This window comes from Myxocyprinus asiaticus, chromosome 11 (genome assembly GCF_019703515.2).
Source record: "Myxocyprinus asiaticus isolate MX2 ecotype Aquarium Trade chromosome 11, UBuf_Myxa_2, whole genome shotgun sequence".
Lineage (NCBI taxonomy): Eukaryota > Metazoa > Chordata > Actinopteri > Cypriniformes > Catostomidae > Myxocyprinus > Myxocyprinus asiaticus.
In genome coordinates, this window is record NC_059354.1 from 5540990 (window position 1) to 5556363 (window position 15374).

The window sequence follows — 15374 nt, forward strand, 5'->3', positions numbered from 1 at the left end:
GAGGAGGAACGCTGTACAGAAGCTTCGTTGGTTTTGGTTTAGATCTGTTATTATCTGTTTCTTTATTCACAATTAGTAAAAAGTAACGGTACTTTGTTACCAAGTTGGTACTAAAATAAAAAAGATAGAAGGATACCAGTGATTAATCTCCGGTAGTACTGAGCACCGACTCAATCCTTTACCCGCACACTGTCCTACTGACACACGACTGCTTTCAAATGCTCACATGCTTATTTGAGTGTGAGCTCTGTTACACCTCTTACACTGAAATGCACAACTAATCAAATTAAAATCGTGATTATGTCCTAGTGTGATTATTAAACTGAATATACAGTATATGCCTAAAATTGAAGAAATGGCAACAGAAATATATAACTGTATAGTAAAATGTAATCCTAACTGTAGAAATAATAATAATAATTATTATTTTAATAATAATAATAATAAATAATGCTTAATGAATAATGATTTTAATAAAAATAAAAATTAAGCAATATACCACAAGCAGGAGTTCTTTTGTACTGAATAAAAGTTTGTTAAAAAATGCAATGGTATGTAATGGTATTTTTTCCTTGTTAAAAGTTTTTAAAAGTTTAAGGAAAAATGTTTGATTAGACACCATTTTTATAGTGAAATTAAACTAAACTTTAAAACATGGAATTCTGGAAAAATCATAATATATATATATATATAAATAAAATAAAAATATATATATAAAAAACAAAATAAAAAAAAAAAAGGAAAAAAAGGATTTGGGGAAAAATAAAACAAATTTCAGTAGGGCCCTACTTAAAAACAAACAACTGTTAGAAACACTTGAAGGAAACATGCATCTTTTAATTTATTATTTACATTGAAATTTAACTTTAGGCTAAAGGAGTGTGTTCAATAGCACATTATCACAATTTTTTCTGTGGTATTAAAATTGGTATTGAGAACAATGAAATTTCACTGGTATTGGTACCGACAACTGAAATTTTGGTACCATGACAACAATACTCACAATGGTGCGTTTGTGTGCTTATCTTGGATGTCTCAACCGAGTGAAGAACGTGAGATTACATCGGTATCCAAGACTACGTGAGTACGTCACATGAGAGACCGCTCGGACTCCACCCTCTCAGAAGTGTTGGATTATAGTTAAAAAGTACTTATGTATTGATCTTTTTTCGCACCAAAAGCGATCGTGTCGAAGACATTAATTTAACAGCTGGTGTCGAATGGATGAATTTTATGCTGACTGTCTGTGATTTTTTTGACCTTCAAAAGAGAAATCTCCATTCACTTGCATTTTAAGGACCTACTGAGCTAAGATATGTTTCTATTTTTCTGCAGATGTGTTCTGGTGAAGAAAGAAAGTCATACACACCTGGGATATCATGAGGGTGAGTAAATAATGAGAGAATTTTCATTTTTGGTTGAACTATCCCTTTAAGACATTTAAACTCACATGAGAGCTTGTATCTGTTTCATCATTCAATATTATCTGAATCCACACAGATAAAGACCTACTGACATTATAGTAATTTTCACTCTGATACACTGTGTAGCTTCTTCAAAGTAGCCAGTCTTTGTCTAGATTACAGCTCTGTTCATTCTGTCAGGCAACTTCATGAGGTGCTTTTAAACAGTATTGAAGGAGTGCCCATGTTCACTGAAAAAAGTGGTAATCTGCAACTGTTCCTTCAAGGATCTATTTCTGCTTGATCTAACCCATAAAATTACCTTAGTTGGTGTTAACAAAATTTTCAGATAAAATTAGTGAGATTAAATGAAAATTTCTGAATGGAATAAAACCAGTTAATTAAGATTAATTGACCACATAAGGCAAATTACCTCACACAACATTTTTTTACAGTGTATGCTGGCCAATTGTTGGGTGTTATTCCTTCATTATCCGGTCCAACTCATATAAAATAAACATTAAATAAAAATTAAACTGGGCTGGGAAATTTAACATGTTCATTACTGTGATTAATATTTTTGTTTAATACGTGAAAAAAAAAACGTTAAAACAATTAATGCAGTGTCCATTTTTTTGTTTTTTTCTTAAAAAAAAACAAAAAAAACAATTTAATTTAAAGGTGTCTCAAGTTGTTCTTGGCAGGCTTCTCATCCACATGCTCCATATGTTTAGGATTAGGGTGGGGTTAGGGTATCTTCTGCCTGCCAGGAACAAACCCAGACACCTCTGTATAATGGGTGAAACACTACTAATGTTTTCCCCCACTTTCTGTGGCTAAAATTGCCATATATATTTTCAGGAGATACACACTCAACTCGACTGCACATCCTAAAACAGAAACTGGTTGTATGGAGCAGTGCATGCTTATTCATTACACATACTTTCATAATAAACGCAGGAGCGGATTTAATGTACGGAGAATGAATATGATTATTTTATATGGTTCTTAAAAACAAAAATCACACATGAGCTGTGAGTTCAAAGTTATAAATAGGAATGGAATAGAGGAGATCATGGCATCAGTGTTCAGTGGTGAGACAGGAAGCTAGGAGCAGGCATAAAGCTGACAATAAACAACACACAGCAGTCAAACTACAGGGACACAACTTTTTCTTTTTACTCCACCAATAACCTGCACTCATATTTTTCTATTTTCACCTACTGATCCTCTTTTAACGGTCCAACTGTCTAAAACTTCATTTGGTGCATTCTTTAATTAAAGTTGTATATATGCTCTCTGAATATAATCCATAAACTTATGAAAAATTTCTCAACTAGAAAGCAAGAGAACTAGCTAGCTGTTTTTAGCAGACTGATTTAAAAGACATTAAGATTTGATTTAAGGATAGCAGCACTAAAAAAACATCATATATGGTCCATTCCTGATTCACCCTTGATCGGGCACACACCTCACTCCACAAGTAACACAAATGACAAATGAATCCATAACTCCAGTCATCAGAACGTGGCCAAAAGTCTTTTCAAATGTGTTTGTGGCTACATTGTAAGGTCTTCTGTCAGTCTATTCTTAGATGCTATGAGTCTGATAAGCAGATGTCACAATAACAAAAGCTCCATATGTCTCGCTGATTATAAATAATGGCTGAGCCAAAACAAATCCCTTATGCTTGTTTAGACGGAGTCAGACTGTCTCGAGCCCTTCTCATGACACTGAGACTGCCGAAGATCTGTCATCCGCACTGTTACGGATTATTCATCTCAAGGGTATTATGTGGATATGAGGCAGGGATAACTATACAGTGATCTTTATCTCTGTGTGCTGTCAGACTAATACTGCTCAATGTATTTAATGACACTGTCCAGCTTATCTGTCTTTATTTAAGAAATATCAGTTCAGCAACATCTGACCCAATAAAAAATAAAAATAAAATGGGCAGTTGTTGGGGTGTTCTATGTGGTTGCTAGAGCACTGCTAGGCTGTTCTGGGTGGATTCTAGAACACTGCTAGTTCTTCTTGGTGGTTGCTATGGTGTTCTATATGATTTCTAGGACATTGCTAGGGTGTTCTGGGTAGTTGCTATGCAGTTGTTAGTATGTTCTGTGTGGTTGCTAAGGTGTTCTGAGTTGTTGCTAGGCAATTGCTAAGGTGTGTTCCGGGTGGTTGCTAAGGTATTTCTAGTGTGTTCTCTATGTGTTTGCTAGGACATTGCTAGGGTGTTCTGGGTGGTTGCTATGCAGTTGATATGGTGCTCTGTGTGGTCGCTAGGGTGTTCTGAGTTGTTGCTAGGCAGTTGCTAGGGTGTTCTCGGTGATTGCTAGGGCATTTCTAGGGTGTTCTCGGTGTGTTTGCTAGGGTATTGCTACGGTGTTCTGTGTTGTTGCTAGGACATTACTAGGGTGTTCTGAGTGGTTGCTAAGGCTTTGCTACAGTGTCCTGAGTTGCTGTTAGGACATTGCTAGGGTGTTCTTGGTGGTTGCTATGGCATTGCTAGGGTGTTTTGGGTTGGGATGTGATGGATAGTCGACATTCGGTAAACTGTTCGACGCACCATTATTCGAATACCAAAATCTCTATTTGGTTATTCTACATGTGCAATATACAGTGGGTAAGCAACCAGATTGAGCCTTACTACCGCGGGGAGTACCGCCGCTTGAAAACTTTAAACTTTCACACGTGAGCACACCTGTTTAAAACATATGTTAGTTAAAAAAAAAGTTTGGAACACGGATCTGTCCTGACATCCTCTACAGGTAAAATAACCATAGTATCACCATGGTATTTTGTAGTAAAATAATTGGAACCAAAAAATTAAGCATGGTTACTATATTAATGTCATATTACTGCAGTAACACCATTGTTAATATCATCAAATCTATGTTTTCCGCCACAAAATCATGGTTACTACAATATTACTATAGTAAAACTACCTTTATATTATTTTTTATTTATTATAAATAGTAATAAAGAAAATATTATGAGTGGAGATGAAACAGAATGGGAAAAATAATACGGCAAATGTACAACCGAACCCTGGTCACACAGACACCGGCACACCGACATTATGCTCCACGCCATTGGAGCACCACCCTTAAAGCACATAGTTGTGTATTTCTGTATTGCCAAAAGTCTATTTGGGTTACATCTGAAAGCAAATTATCACTCTGAAAAATAATCAATGTTGTCAAGCTTTGGGGCAACATTGGTTAATAGCAAATATTAACTAATAAAATACTATGACAGATAATGAATAACAAAGTTCGTAACCAACAGGTTTGAACTGCATAGCCTTTCTGATTATTACGTAAACTCTTAATGCATGTATTGAGACAAATATAATACAAATAATGTAGTCACAGTACTAACTTCCACCCTACTTCATGTAATGGAAAATTGCTATTCATTTTCAAATATTTTCAAATAGTTTATTTGATAAGTTTTCTACTCCCATAAATAATGATTCTGTTCACCTTTTATTTTGTTTTTATTGTCAGGAGAATATAACATAATATGACAATGGTATACATATACATTAATTAATTCACATATGACAATCCTGTTTAAAAATAGAAAATATGGGCTATCCTATCAGCACATTAAAAGAAAGCACAGATTTAGAGTCTTAACATTTTTGGATGTCACAATTGTTGAATATGCGGTCTAATGATGCTCACTCATAACGTCTGTGCATATGTATAAAAATACTCACAAATTTTAATTCTTTCTAATGAAATGTGAATGAATAAATGTAAACAAATAACTCTCCAATGTGCGGATGTCCTCGTGAATGCTGAATGCTGCAGTAAAGTCTTTATCATGTGTCTCCAGTGTTGGGGAGTAACGGAATACATGTAACGGGATTACGTATTTAAAATACAAAATATAAGTAACTGTATTCCACTACGATACAATTTAAATCATTGGTAATTAGAATACAGTTACATTCAAAAAGTATTTTGATTACTGAAGAGATTACTTTGCATTTTATTGTCATTTGTTTCATTTAATATTTAGTCCTTTCAGATGGAAAACATTTATACATATAAATGATGCGATCCAAAGTGCATTTGAACAGCGGTGAAACACTTTCTTATGATGTGTTACATTCATACGAGCAGACAGAGAAGTACGTTTGAAGTAAGTTTGGAGCACAAGAAATAGAAATAAACCTTGTGTAAATTGTCAGCTTTACGCTAAGATAAAATGCTATTTCTAGACATTTTACCTGCACATGTTACCAGGCACGATCATATTTTTTTATCAAGAAAATTCACATTGGATCATAATTTCTTTTTTTTCTAGTAAGACCTTTGATATTAGGGCCAAAATCGTATTCGTGGTAATTTTTGTATTGTTTTCCTGTAAAAATATCTAAAACTCCTTAAAACAAGATCAGTTTGATTTATCTTGTTTTAGAAACAACACTGCATAAGATATTTAGGTTTTTCAGAGAATGTATTTTTAACATGTGTATTTTGTCTTACTGTACTGACAGAGTTTTTATAGTCAAAACAAGTGAAAAATCTACCAGTGCTGAAGAAGTAATCCAAAGTATTTAGAATATGTTACTGACCTTGAGTAATCTAACAGAATACATTACAAATTACATTTTACAGCATGTATTCTGTAATCTGTAGTGGAATACATTTCAAAAGTAACCCTCCCAACCCTGTGCATCTCCATTGCAACGTTTGCCCTGAAAATAAATGTTGTGGTATTTGTTGTTCTTCTTTCTCCTCTTTTTTTATGGTGGTTGGTAAAACAAGCTTAACTTGCCCTTACCACCTCCAACTTAATGGTCGTTACATTGGGAGAAAGAGCTCTGAGGCGTTCAGCTCTGGCCTGTTGAAATTCTTTGTTTATAGTGCCCCTTAGGGGTTTAGAGCTGCTAATGAGCTGCTAAGGACTCGCAGTGATCGCAGCAGAAGAAAGCCTTTTCTGAATGGATTCCCACTTTAAGTCTTCAACCAGACCCAAACTCATCGAGTTTCGACAAACCGTTGGGTTTTCCGGCCGGGTTTGGGTCAGTTTTTCAAGTATAGGGCGAGTTAGGGGCTGTTCAAGCATGCTTTTGTGTGCATCTGCACTGTTTTTCTGTATACTGTTAACGCGCCCTGGACAGGTGTCTTTGACTGTTGAACTGAATCTCACAGTTTTTTCTTTCAGCGTCTCGCACAAGATCGCCACATTTTTAGACACCAAGTAAAGTTAAAAATAACTTTCTATAAACACATCTCGAAACACCTGCGTTGCGTTTCATTCATTGTGCTGCATTCAGTTCAGGTTGCAGAGAGAACTTCAGGTGACTGTTACATCATTAAATATGATATTTGCATATCGCTGCCCCCTTCCGCATATCGCTGAGCCATTTTGTGGCGTGTTCTGCATAACGTGGCGGCCCATGCAGCCCCATTTCGTGGTCGGCCCACCGGGAAAAGTCCCAGTTCTCCCAATGGCCAGTCTGAGCAAAGTTTCAGTGCTTGATAAACGGTAAGACAGTGTTTTTTCACTTTTTCTCTGGTGTGCATAGTTCAGTGCTATTTAATTTTAAACCATTTAAAAATCAAAGCACCCCTAAAAGACTACTTAACCGCAGCAGAGTAACTCCACACACGACAATACTTGCGTTCGCTGCCTCACCGAAATGTGAACCTGCCGGGGCAGAGCGCACATACAGGCAGTAACATGATTTTATCATTTGAAGATTCTTGTATTGTGCTATTTTAGGCTCATAGCTGTCTGTGCACTTTATTTGCTGCTTTGCTGTTTTCAGTTGTGTTTGAGGAATTTCCATTGCAAAAAAAAAAAACACTATTCCCACATCCCGACTCCAGACGAAAAATCAGTTAACTGTTTGTGAAAACTGTGTACATCCCTACTTTTGGTGGTTGCTATGGCATTGCTAGGGTGTTCTGGCTGGTTGCTAGGATGTTCTGTGAGGTTGCTAAGGCATTGCTAGGATGTTCTTGCATTCTAGCAATGATTTTATATTCAGGGTTTATGTGTTTATTTGGTTGTATGTAGATGGATATGATTAAATGATTTAGTGTGGTTAGAGGTGGTTTAGACAGGTATGATTTGGATTAGTCCGACTGACTGTAAAAAATATTGAATAGATTAGACAGAAACATCTGCCTTAAATAGAACCGGTTTAGATGAATGTGATTGAATGTGGCTGATGTCTCACCTGCGCGACCTCCTCAAAGTCATCATGGCGCTTCTGCAAGGCTCTGGCCCTGTGCAGTGATTTCCCCACACCTGTGTGTTTACTGAGGAACGCCTCCCCATGGTTCTCGATCCAGTCAATCACCTGGAACACATAGACACACACACACATCCATGCAGTTCAGGGACAAACATTTAGACTGAAAGTAAATCTATCAAGTATGCTTGTGTTTCATTAGTCAGTTCAATTGATCTGACACACAGAAACACGGATCTATTAGAAAACACACAGAAACAGACTAACGCTCAGTGTCTGTGACTGCTCCAGCTCTCACGGGAATAAAGAGGGAGAGAAATCAATCAACATGGGTCTTCTGTCTAAAAATGAATCAAAGCCACTTCATCATCTGTCCCTGAGGACAGCGTTTCACAAATAACTTCATTTCTCTCATGACATCCTCAGATCAGACTGTAACTTAGACAACACAATCAACCTCTAGGACAGAGAAAATGTCAACATACAGAACAGCATCCTCTATGTATTTTATATTTGTGTGTTCATGTGATGCATTGATTATGAAACATGCCAACGAGTGCGTCAGTGAGTGGTTGTTTCTACTACATTGATTAAAGCATCTACTGCATGTTCTAAAAACAGCTTTCTTCTCTCACACGCACATTAACAGAGGATAAATATAACCCTACTGAATGATTACATCACAGGATACGGCTGTTAACAACAACCGGTCACAGATGGCATGGGTTAGCACCAATCAGGACAAACACCTGTTTGACCTAATAAAAAAACGCATGATGGAAAAACAATCAGACCTTTTTGTATGACTATCAGTCATTTTGACAGTTTGACTCCAGAAATCTGGGCTGTGTTCGTGACTATTGATGATGATATGTAATGACTGTTTACACACTGAACTCCAGCAAATCAAACTCATGACAATAATCAAGTAAAAGGAAGATTACATCATAAACTTGTAGGCGGTGTTTCGTAAACATTCAGAACTGCTATTACACATTTCACTCTTTTCGGGGTCAATGACAAGTAAGGATGAAAACGCACATGTCCAGTTCTTGCAAGTATAATCTTTGTATTCATGTTGCTCTTATACCATGTTCAACAAAAGTTTCAATTTCAGCCTGATCTCATAAAAAAATATGTAACTGTGGCAACATTTTTGCAAAATAATATTACATGACTCATTATACGCATTACGGCAGTTTGGATGTGAAATGTCCACTGTGTGGCGCTAAAAGAGAATTAAATGTTCTCCCAAACAGATGAGGTTTTGAAGGTTAATGCCCAATCGAGTTTTCAATCAACAAAACTGACCACCCTACCCTAAACCTTAAACCTAAACCTAACCGATAGTGTCAGAAAAGCAAATGTGACATGAAAAACAATTATTGAAGCAACCACATCATTTTGACACTTTCAGCTCACATGTCGACTCGCACGTTTTTCGATGCATATAAAAGGAGCATGCCACTGTCATAGAAATATGCCTGACATTAATCAAGGATGCAGTTAATGCACAAAAGAATGTTATTTGCTGTTCGTTATTATGACCTATTCCATTTGCGTGATACACAGGCAATTTCGTCAAACACACTTGCACACTTGCATGCTTGCACGAAAATACCAAAACCTCATGGCCATGCCCACTGACTTTGCGCTTATGACTTAAAGCATTGCGCTGTGCTTAATGCGAGCGCTCTTAAAATAGGGCCAGTGATTTGAGTGAATAAAAATCATTGTTGTTGTAGCGACTCTAGTGTTCATTTCACCAGGAAACTGCTGTGATATGTACAACGAGCTGCGTAAAAATAATATCGCAAACATAGCTATAGTAGTGTGATTTTGTGAAACCGGGTTGCTTAATTTGCACATCTGCACATCAAGTAGTAGAACCATTAAGAAAAATAACATAAGAACCTGTGAGTGTGCATATTATTATCATGGTTGTTATTATTATTAAAAAAAATTAAGTACTTTTCAAACAAATTTTGTCAAGGTATAAAGTTGTTCTTTTTTTTTCTTTTTTTTTTTTTTAAATATCATGTAATATCAAATATCATGTTTAATGGGTTACTCTATTTTCCCATGTCATAAAAACTCTGACCTTGACACAGTCATGAGGGTCAAGAGGGGTCCTCTCTGAGATTTTGTATCCTGTGTTTTTGTTTTCTTCTCAAATGACAACAAAAATACTTTCTGAATGTAGGTTACACCACACTTTGATTTGCCACTTTAAAACAAAACTAAAACTAAATGTTTTATTCTTTTTTTTTTTTTTAAGAAATAATACTAATAATAGATAATAACAGGTTATATAAAAATAATAAAAAAAAATAAATAAAAAATATGCCAAGCAGCTTAAAGGCTTTTTTTCCCGACCAATTTCAACCTTTTAAAAAAGTTACTTTTGTTTAAATAAATTAATGTATCGGGACACAAAAAAACTAGTGTCACGTCATTGGCCCTTGTGTTGTTCCTAACATTGCTGTTGGTCATAAACCATTTCATTTTACTTTTTTGTCTTACATCAAAGGTATAAATGCCAAGACACATTTCTTTTCCCCTCTACACAGGACAACAAAAGTATTTGTTTAACAAAAAGAGAGAAAAAAGAGGTAGAGACACATTTGGAATTGTTAAAATGTCACTAATAATATTATTATTAGTTATCACACATGACTGCCTGTCTCTCTCACCCCTCCCCAGTCTCAAGTGCCCACCATGACTCACATCCCTGATTTACCCAGTTATCACGGTTACCAAGGTAACCGAGTCAAGACCACTCGTGTGCTCCACTGATAACCTATGACTCACTGGTGACCACAACTAATTCTCCAGTTACCACACAGACAACAGTGGAGCTCTAATCTTATCTATATGGGTGTCTGGCAGCTATAGATTGCTTTTTTGTCATTTTTTTTTAAACACGTCAGCCTCCGTCCACATTCAGTTTGAGTACATGGAAAAGAGCAGCATGAACATCCTGCAAAACAAAGAAAATCATACTTCATTCCAGGTTGGAATAATAATAAACAATAATAAATTATAACAGAAATTTCATTTTTGGGTGAAATTGAACAGATGAAACAAACAGGACTTGTGTGTTTACGTGTATGTGTCTGTTTATTTGCCCTGAATAAACAAACCGCCAACCGTCTCATTACCTGCATTTAACTGCACACTTGAAGATTTCTGGCCACATTTCACTCTCCTTTCCTCAAGAATTGCAAACAGTTCAGGGTGAGTCACACTACTGCCACCAAATATGGGCAAAAATAACAACCTGTCTCCAGGGTTGGGAGGGTTACTTTTTTAAATGTAATCTGTTACAGATTACTGATTACTTAACAATAAATGTAATCAGTAACGGAATAAAATTACAGCAATATGAAAGCAATGTAATCAGATTACTTTTAATTACTTTTGGATTACACATATTGGCACATATGTAAATAAAGTCAAGATAAAATCTCTAAAACTTTTAATTATGCCTTGAATGCAAACAGAACATGTTTGAGTAATATTATGAGTACTGTTGTAGCTGTTTTTATATCTAAGGAAAAGAAACATATATACCAAGAAAACAGAAAATGAACTGTAAATGTAGAACAACTCAGTTTTTCTGAAGAAATCAGAAGAGTTCTCTGTCTGCTACAGAAAAAGAACATTTTTCATAAAGCAAATACAATCAGAACAGATGCACTGAATTATGTCTTGCTCAACATTAAACTAAATCTGACAGTATATACCTCAGATTCAAAAACACTGCAAAGTGTAATTCTACCATGTATTGCAGTTATATAGGCAATTGTAATTTGCACTATTCATTAACTTCAGACTGTATTCAGTAGGTAGATCGCACGCTATCATCATCATCGTTATAATTGTCATAATTAAATGCTGGACAGTCTCTTTCCTCTGCTTGCTCATGATCCAAAGTCAAACATTACCAGCTAACAGTTTATGGCTGATTTCTATGTTTCTGTTTCTGTTTAAGGAGAATTTTAAAGGGGGAAAAAAGTTTTGATTCCAAAAAGAAAACAAAATCTCATTTTAAAGAATAGATCAAAACAGATTTAAACTATTAGTGAGTATTTTCAATTACTTATTCCTAATTTCTATTAGTGTTGAACATGTTACATTTGCCAGAATGTCTCCCTCACCCAGACATTTGAACTGTTCTCAACAATAATTGATCAAAATCAGATAAATTCTTCATTGAACTTTCTTTCCTATGAATTTAAAACACATTTTCAATTAATTTGGTATTTCTGTGTACAATTTGGATTTGTTAATAATGATCAGGGATGCAAATTCACGAAAGGGGTAAAAGGAGAGAAAGTCATAGCAAGTTTTCCAGGGGTATTTTTTCAGTTGATTTTTGTATTGTTGTTGTATTCAAAACTTTTTTTCTTAAATGATGAAGGTTTAAGGTTCACCTGGGGGAGGGGTCATTTTTTCCTCTTCAATATGGAACGGAACAACATACAGGACATCCTGGCTAATATACTACAGTATGCATTTGCAACCATGCAAACCAAGAGTTTCTATACCGTACCAGAAATGATGCGCAAATCGTGTCAGTACTGGCAGCTACTCCTGCTTCCGCCAAATGATGAGAGCCATGGATTTCTTTGAGCACTAAGGCTAACTCATTTTAACACATTTTAATATTAACTAATTTTAGCTAACCTTGCTAATGTGATTTCTGTGTGGCTCTTATTACCTTTAAATTCTCAGGTCCTTGGATAAACATCTCTCATTCTAAACAAACAGCTGTCGGGATCACTTTGTCAGGAAAATTCACTATTTCTTTTGTCAGAAATTAAAACATGTAATCCTGACAGTAATGGAGAATATTTTTTGTATCATGATTGCCTAACACTGTTACAAGTAATCTGTTACTCCCCAAGCCTGCCTGTCTCAAAGAGAACCATAAGTATGTTGATATCTCATCAAAATCAATGATCCAGCTTTATCAGAGCTGCATGTTCATGTTTAAAGTGTTTAGCATTCTTTATTGCTGCAACTTGATCAGTGTTTGGATGAAGAAACTTGACCAATCATTAGTGATCAAATTTCATATGTATCAGAAAATCTGCAGGTGACGCTTTACAAAGCCAATCAGCAAGTCAGATCAACTCAAAACATCTCAATGCAAAAGGCAAATTAAATTATTTCTTTAATAGATCTATAAAGGAATGAGAGAACAGATCAGAAACAGTGCAATATCTGAAATCGCAAAACGGCAACAAATCATGTATCGACATAACTAACATACCTGAATCTAAGTGATCTGAACAATAACACAAAACATGCAATAACTCAGCATTTATTCCGGTAAAGCACCATAAAGTTTCTTTAAAGGATATCTGTATTAGCTGTGCAACTCTCTTCCCTGAGGCTCTTGGCCTCCATTTGGACTTGTAGCTCTTCAGCTCTTTAGTTCAGGTACAAATCTTGATTTGGCTGGGACTGTTGGCTCTTCTGTAGAGCTGACCCCGGCCTGATAAACCCTGAGCTGAATCCAGGCCCAGAGCTGCCACAGAACCGCTGAAAGAGTCTAATAGAGAGATATTAACTGCTCCTCTGGGCTCATATCCAACACTGAAAATACTCGCTGTGTATCAAACTGGTCTATCCTATATTTACAGTCAACTTTTGACAAATCTCCTCATTCAACATTCTACACTTAAATTATGAATGAATTACAACACATTTACAAAAAAAAAATAATAATAAAAAAATGGATATTTGTGTAGTTAAGCAGTGCTTAAAGGTTCATTTACATAGCTTATCAATCAGAGGCGACAACGTGTTCCCTGTAGTTGCCCATCTGAGACAACACTGCTCTGACCCCCACGTTGCTTGCATCAGTGTCAAAGATGAATGGATACCTTGGGTCAGGATATGCCAGCACTGGATCCCCAGACAGAGCCTTGTGCAGCCGATGGAAGGCTTCCTCGCAGGCGTTTTCCCAAATTAAAGGGTGGCCTTTCTCCGTCAGCCGGTGCAGTGGACTTGCGATGGTGGTGAAGTTCTGCACAATTCGCCGGTAGTAAGATGCCAGACCCAAGAAACTGCGCAGTTTGGTAGTGTTCTTTGGCATGGGCCAATCCCCTACTTCTGTCACCTTAGCCAGGTCAGTGGGTACTCCCATGACGCTTATTACATACCCCAGAAAAACTATTTCTCGCCATAGAATATGGCACTTCTTGGGGTTAAGGTGCAGACCGGCTCAGCAGATGGCAGCAAAAGCTTCCTGGAAGTGTTGCAGAGCCCCTCCAAAGTCTGGGGTGTGGACTAGCAGTTCATCCAAGTATACTGCAGAGAAGTGACGAGAGACACCCATCAGCACCCGCTCCATCAAGTGCTCAAAGGTGGCAGGGGTGTTGCAAAATCCAAACGGCATCACCCGGAACTGAGAAAGCCCTTGACCAATGGTAAAAGTGGTCTTGGGCTTTGCCTCTGGGGCAAGGTCCACCTGCCAATACTTGCTTTGGAGGTCAAGGGAGCTGAACCAACTAGACCTGGCAATGTAATCCAGGGTCTCATCAATGCGGGGCAGCGGATCAATTTCGTGCTTTACTAGCCCCATCCGCTCAGACTCCTCATCTCGCGCCACGAAGATGTCCTGGTTTTTGTCAAGCAGTTCCCGGAGCTACTGACCTTGATTAGTGGTGAGTCCTCCACTGCTGTGCTGACATAGTTCGTGGACAGCCTGAATGGTCTCTGCTAATGGGGTTTCCCATTGCAAAAAAAACTGCCAGTGTGGGGCGGCATTTATGGGGAGTCCTGGTGCTGTATGGTCTGGACATTCAGGGGCATAGTTTCCTGGGATGGCTCCAGGGACAGTTCTTCTTGAGCTGCTCCGTCACACTGGGAGTACCCACGCCTCACGTAAAACTGCACATCCGCGGCTAAGGATCCCAAACTCTCACCCTCCCTCCTCCACCTGCCAGCCAGCTGATCCCTTCGCTGCTCTGCTGTCCGCCTTTCTCCGAACCGCCGTTTGAGCGCAGAAACGATAGTCATATACATTCACCAGAAAGACGTTTTATGCGAGAAAGCTGCTAAAGACATGAAATTGGCGTGAACTGTGTATATAATTTCCCTCTACATCAGACTTCAGGGATCCCCCGATGTGAGTGAGCATAAATGCACATGCACACTCTTCAAATGTCAAAGAGATCATCCCTATGCACTATTCCCTGTCTTAAGTCTTTACCAACCACTGTGAGAGCAGCGGAGGGCTGAAAGATGTGGGGCTCCAAAATAACAATCATTTGGAACTCACTTTTTAAGCCATTTTTATTGAAAATTCAGTTTGAAGCTATATATTCTGATTGTTCACCCTCCTTTCGGAGGCTGATTTATCTCTTTTGCGTTAACATGGACACAGAAGCCCTGTTCTACAACAGACACTGCTTGTGTTAAAGCACTTTCTCTTAACAGCCTTTAATCCCTTAAACGGCTGCATTCATGTTTAAATTACGTTTCAGAATGCCGCTTTCTGCAAAACCCTCAATAATTCTTGCTTTTAAATCTATGTAAACATGATCAAAGTGTTGACAGTATGAAACATATATATGAAATAAAAGATATAGACGCCACAGCAAAGTGAAATAATGTCCACACAGCAAACTAACAAGGAACTATACTTCTAAACACAGAAAAAGAGCTGTAGTTCAAACCTCACAACTTTGCCATGCTGTTTGCGAATGTTCGTTCGAACTACAGTTTCAGGAAAC

At 37.2% G+C, this 15374-nt stretch overlaps 1 protein-coding gene across 1 annotated transcript in view; it reads right to left on the reverse strand.

Moving 5' to 3' along the window:
- LOC127448053 (kalirin-like) overlaps positions 1 to 15374 on the reverse strand; it is a 325245-nt gene that overhangs the window by 170142 nt on the left and 139729 nt on the right. Inside the window, exon 10 of the mRNA XM_051710307.1 lies at positions 7612 to 7734. Coding sequence (XP_051566267.1) covers positions 7612 to 7734 — 123 coding nt within the window. The remainder of the gene's footprint in view (positions 1 to 7611; positions 7735 to 15374) is intronic.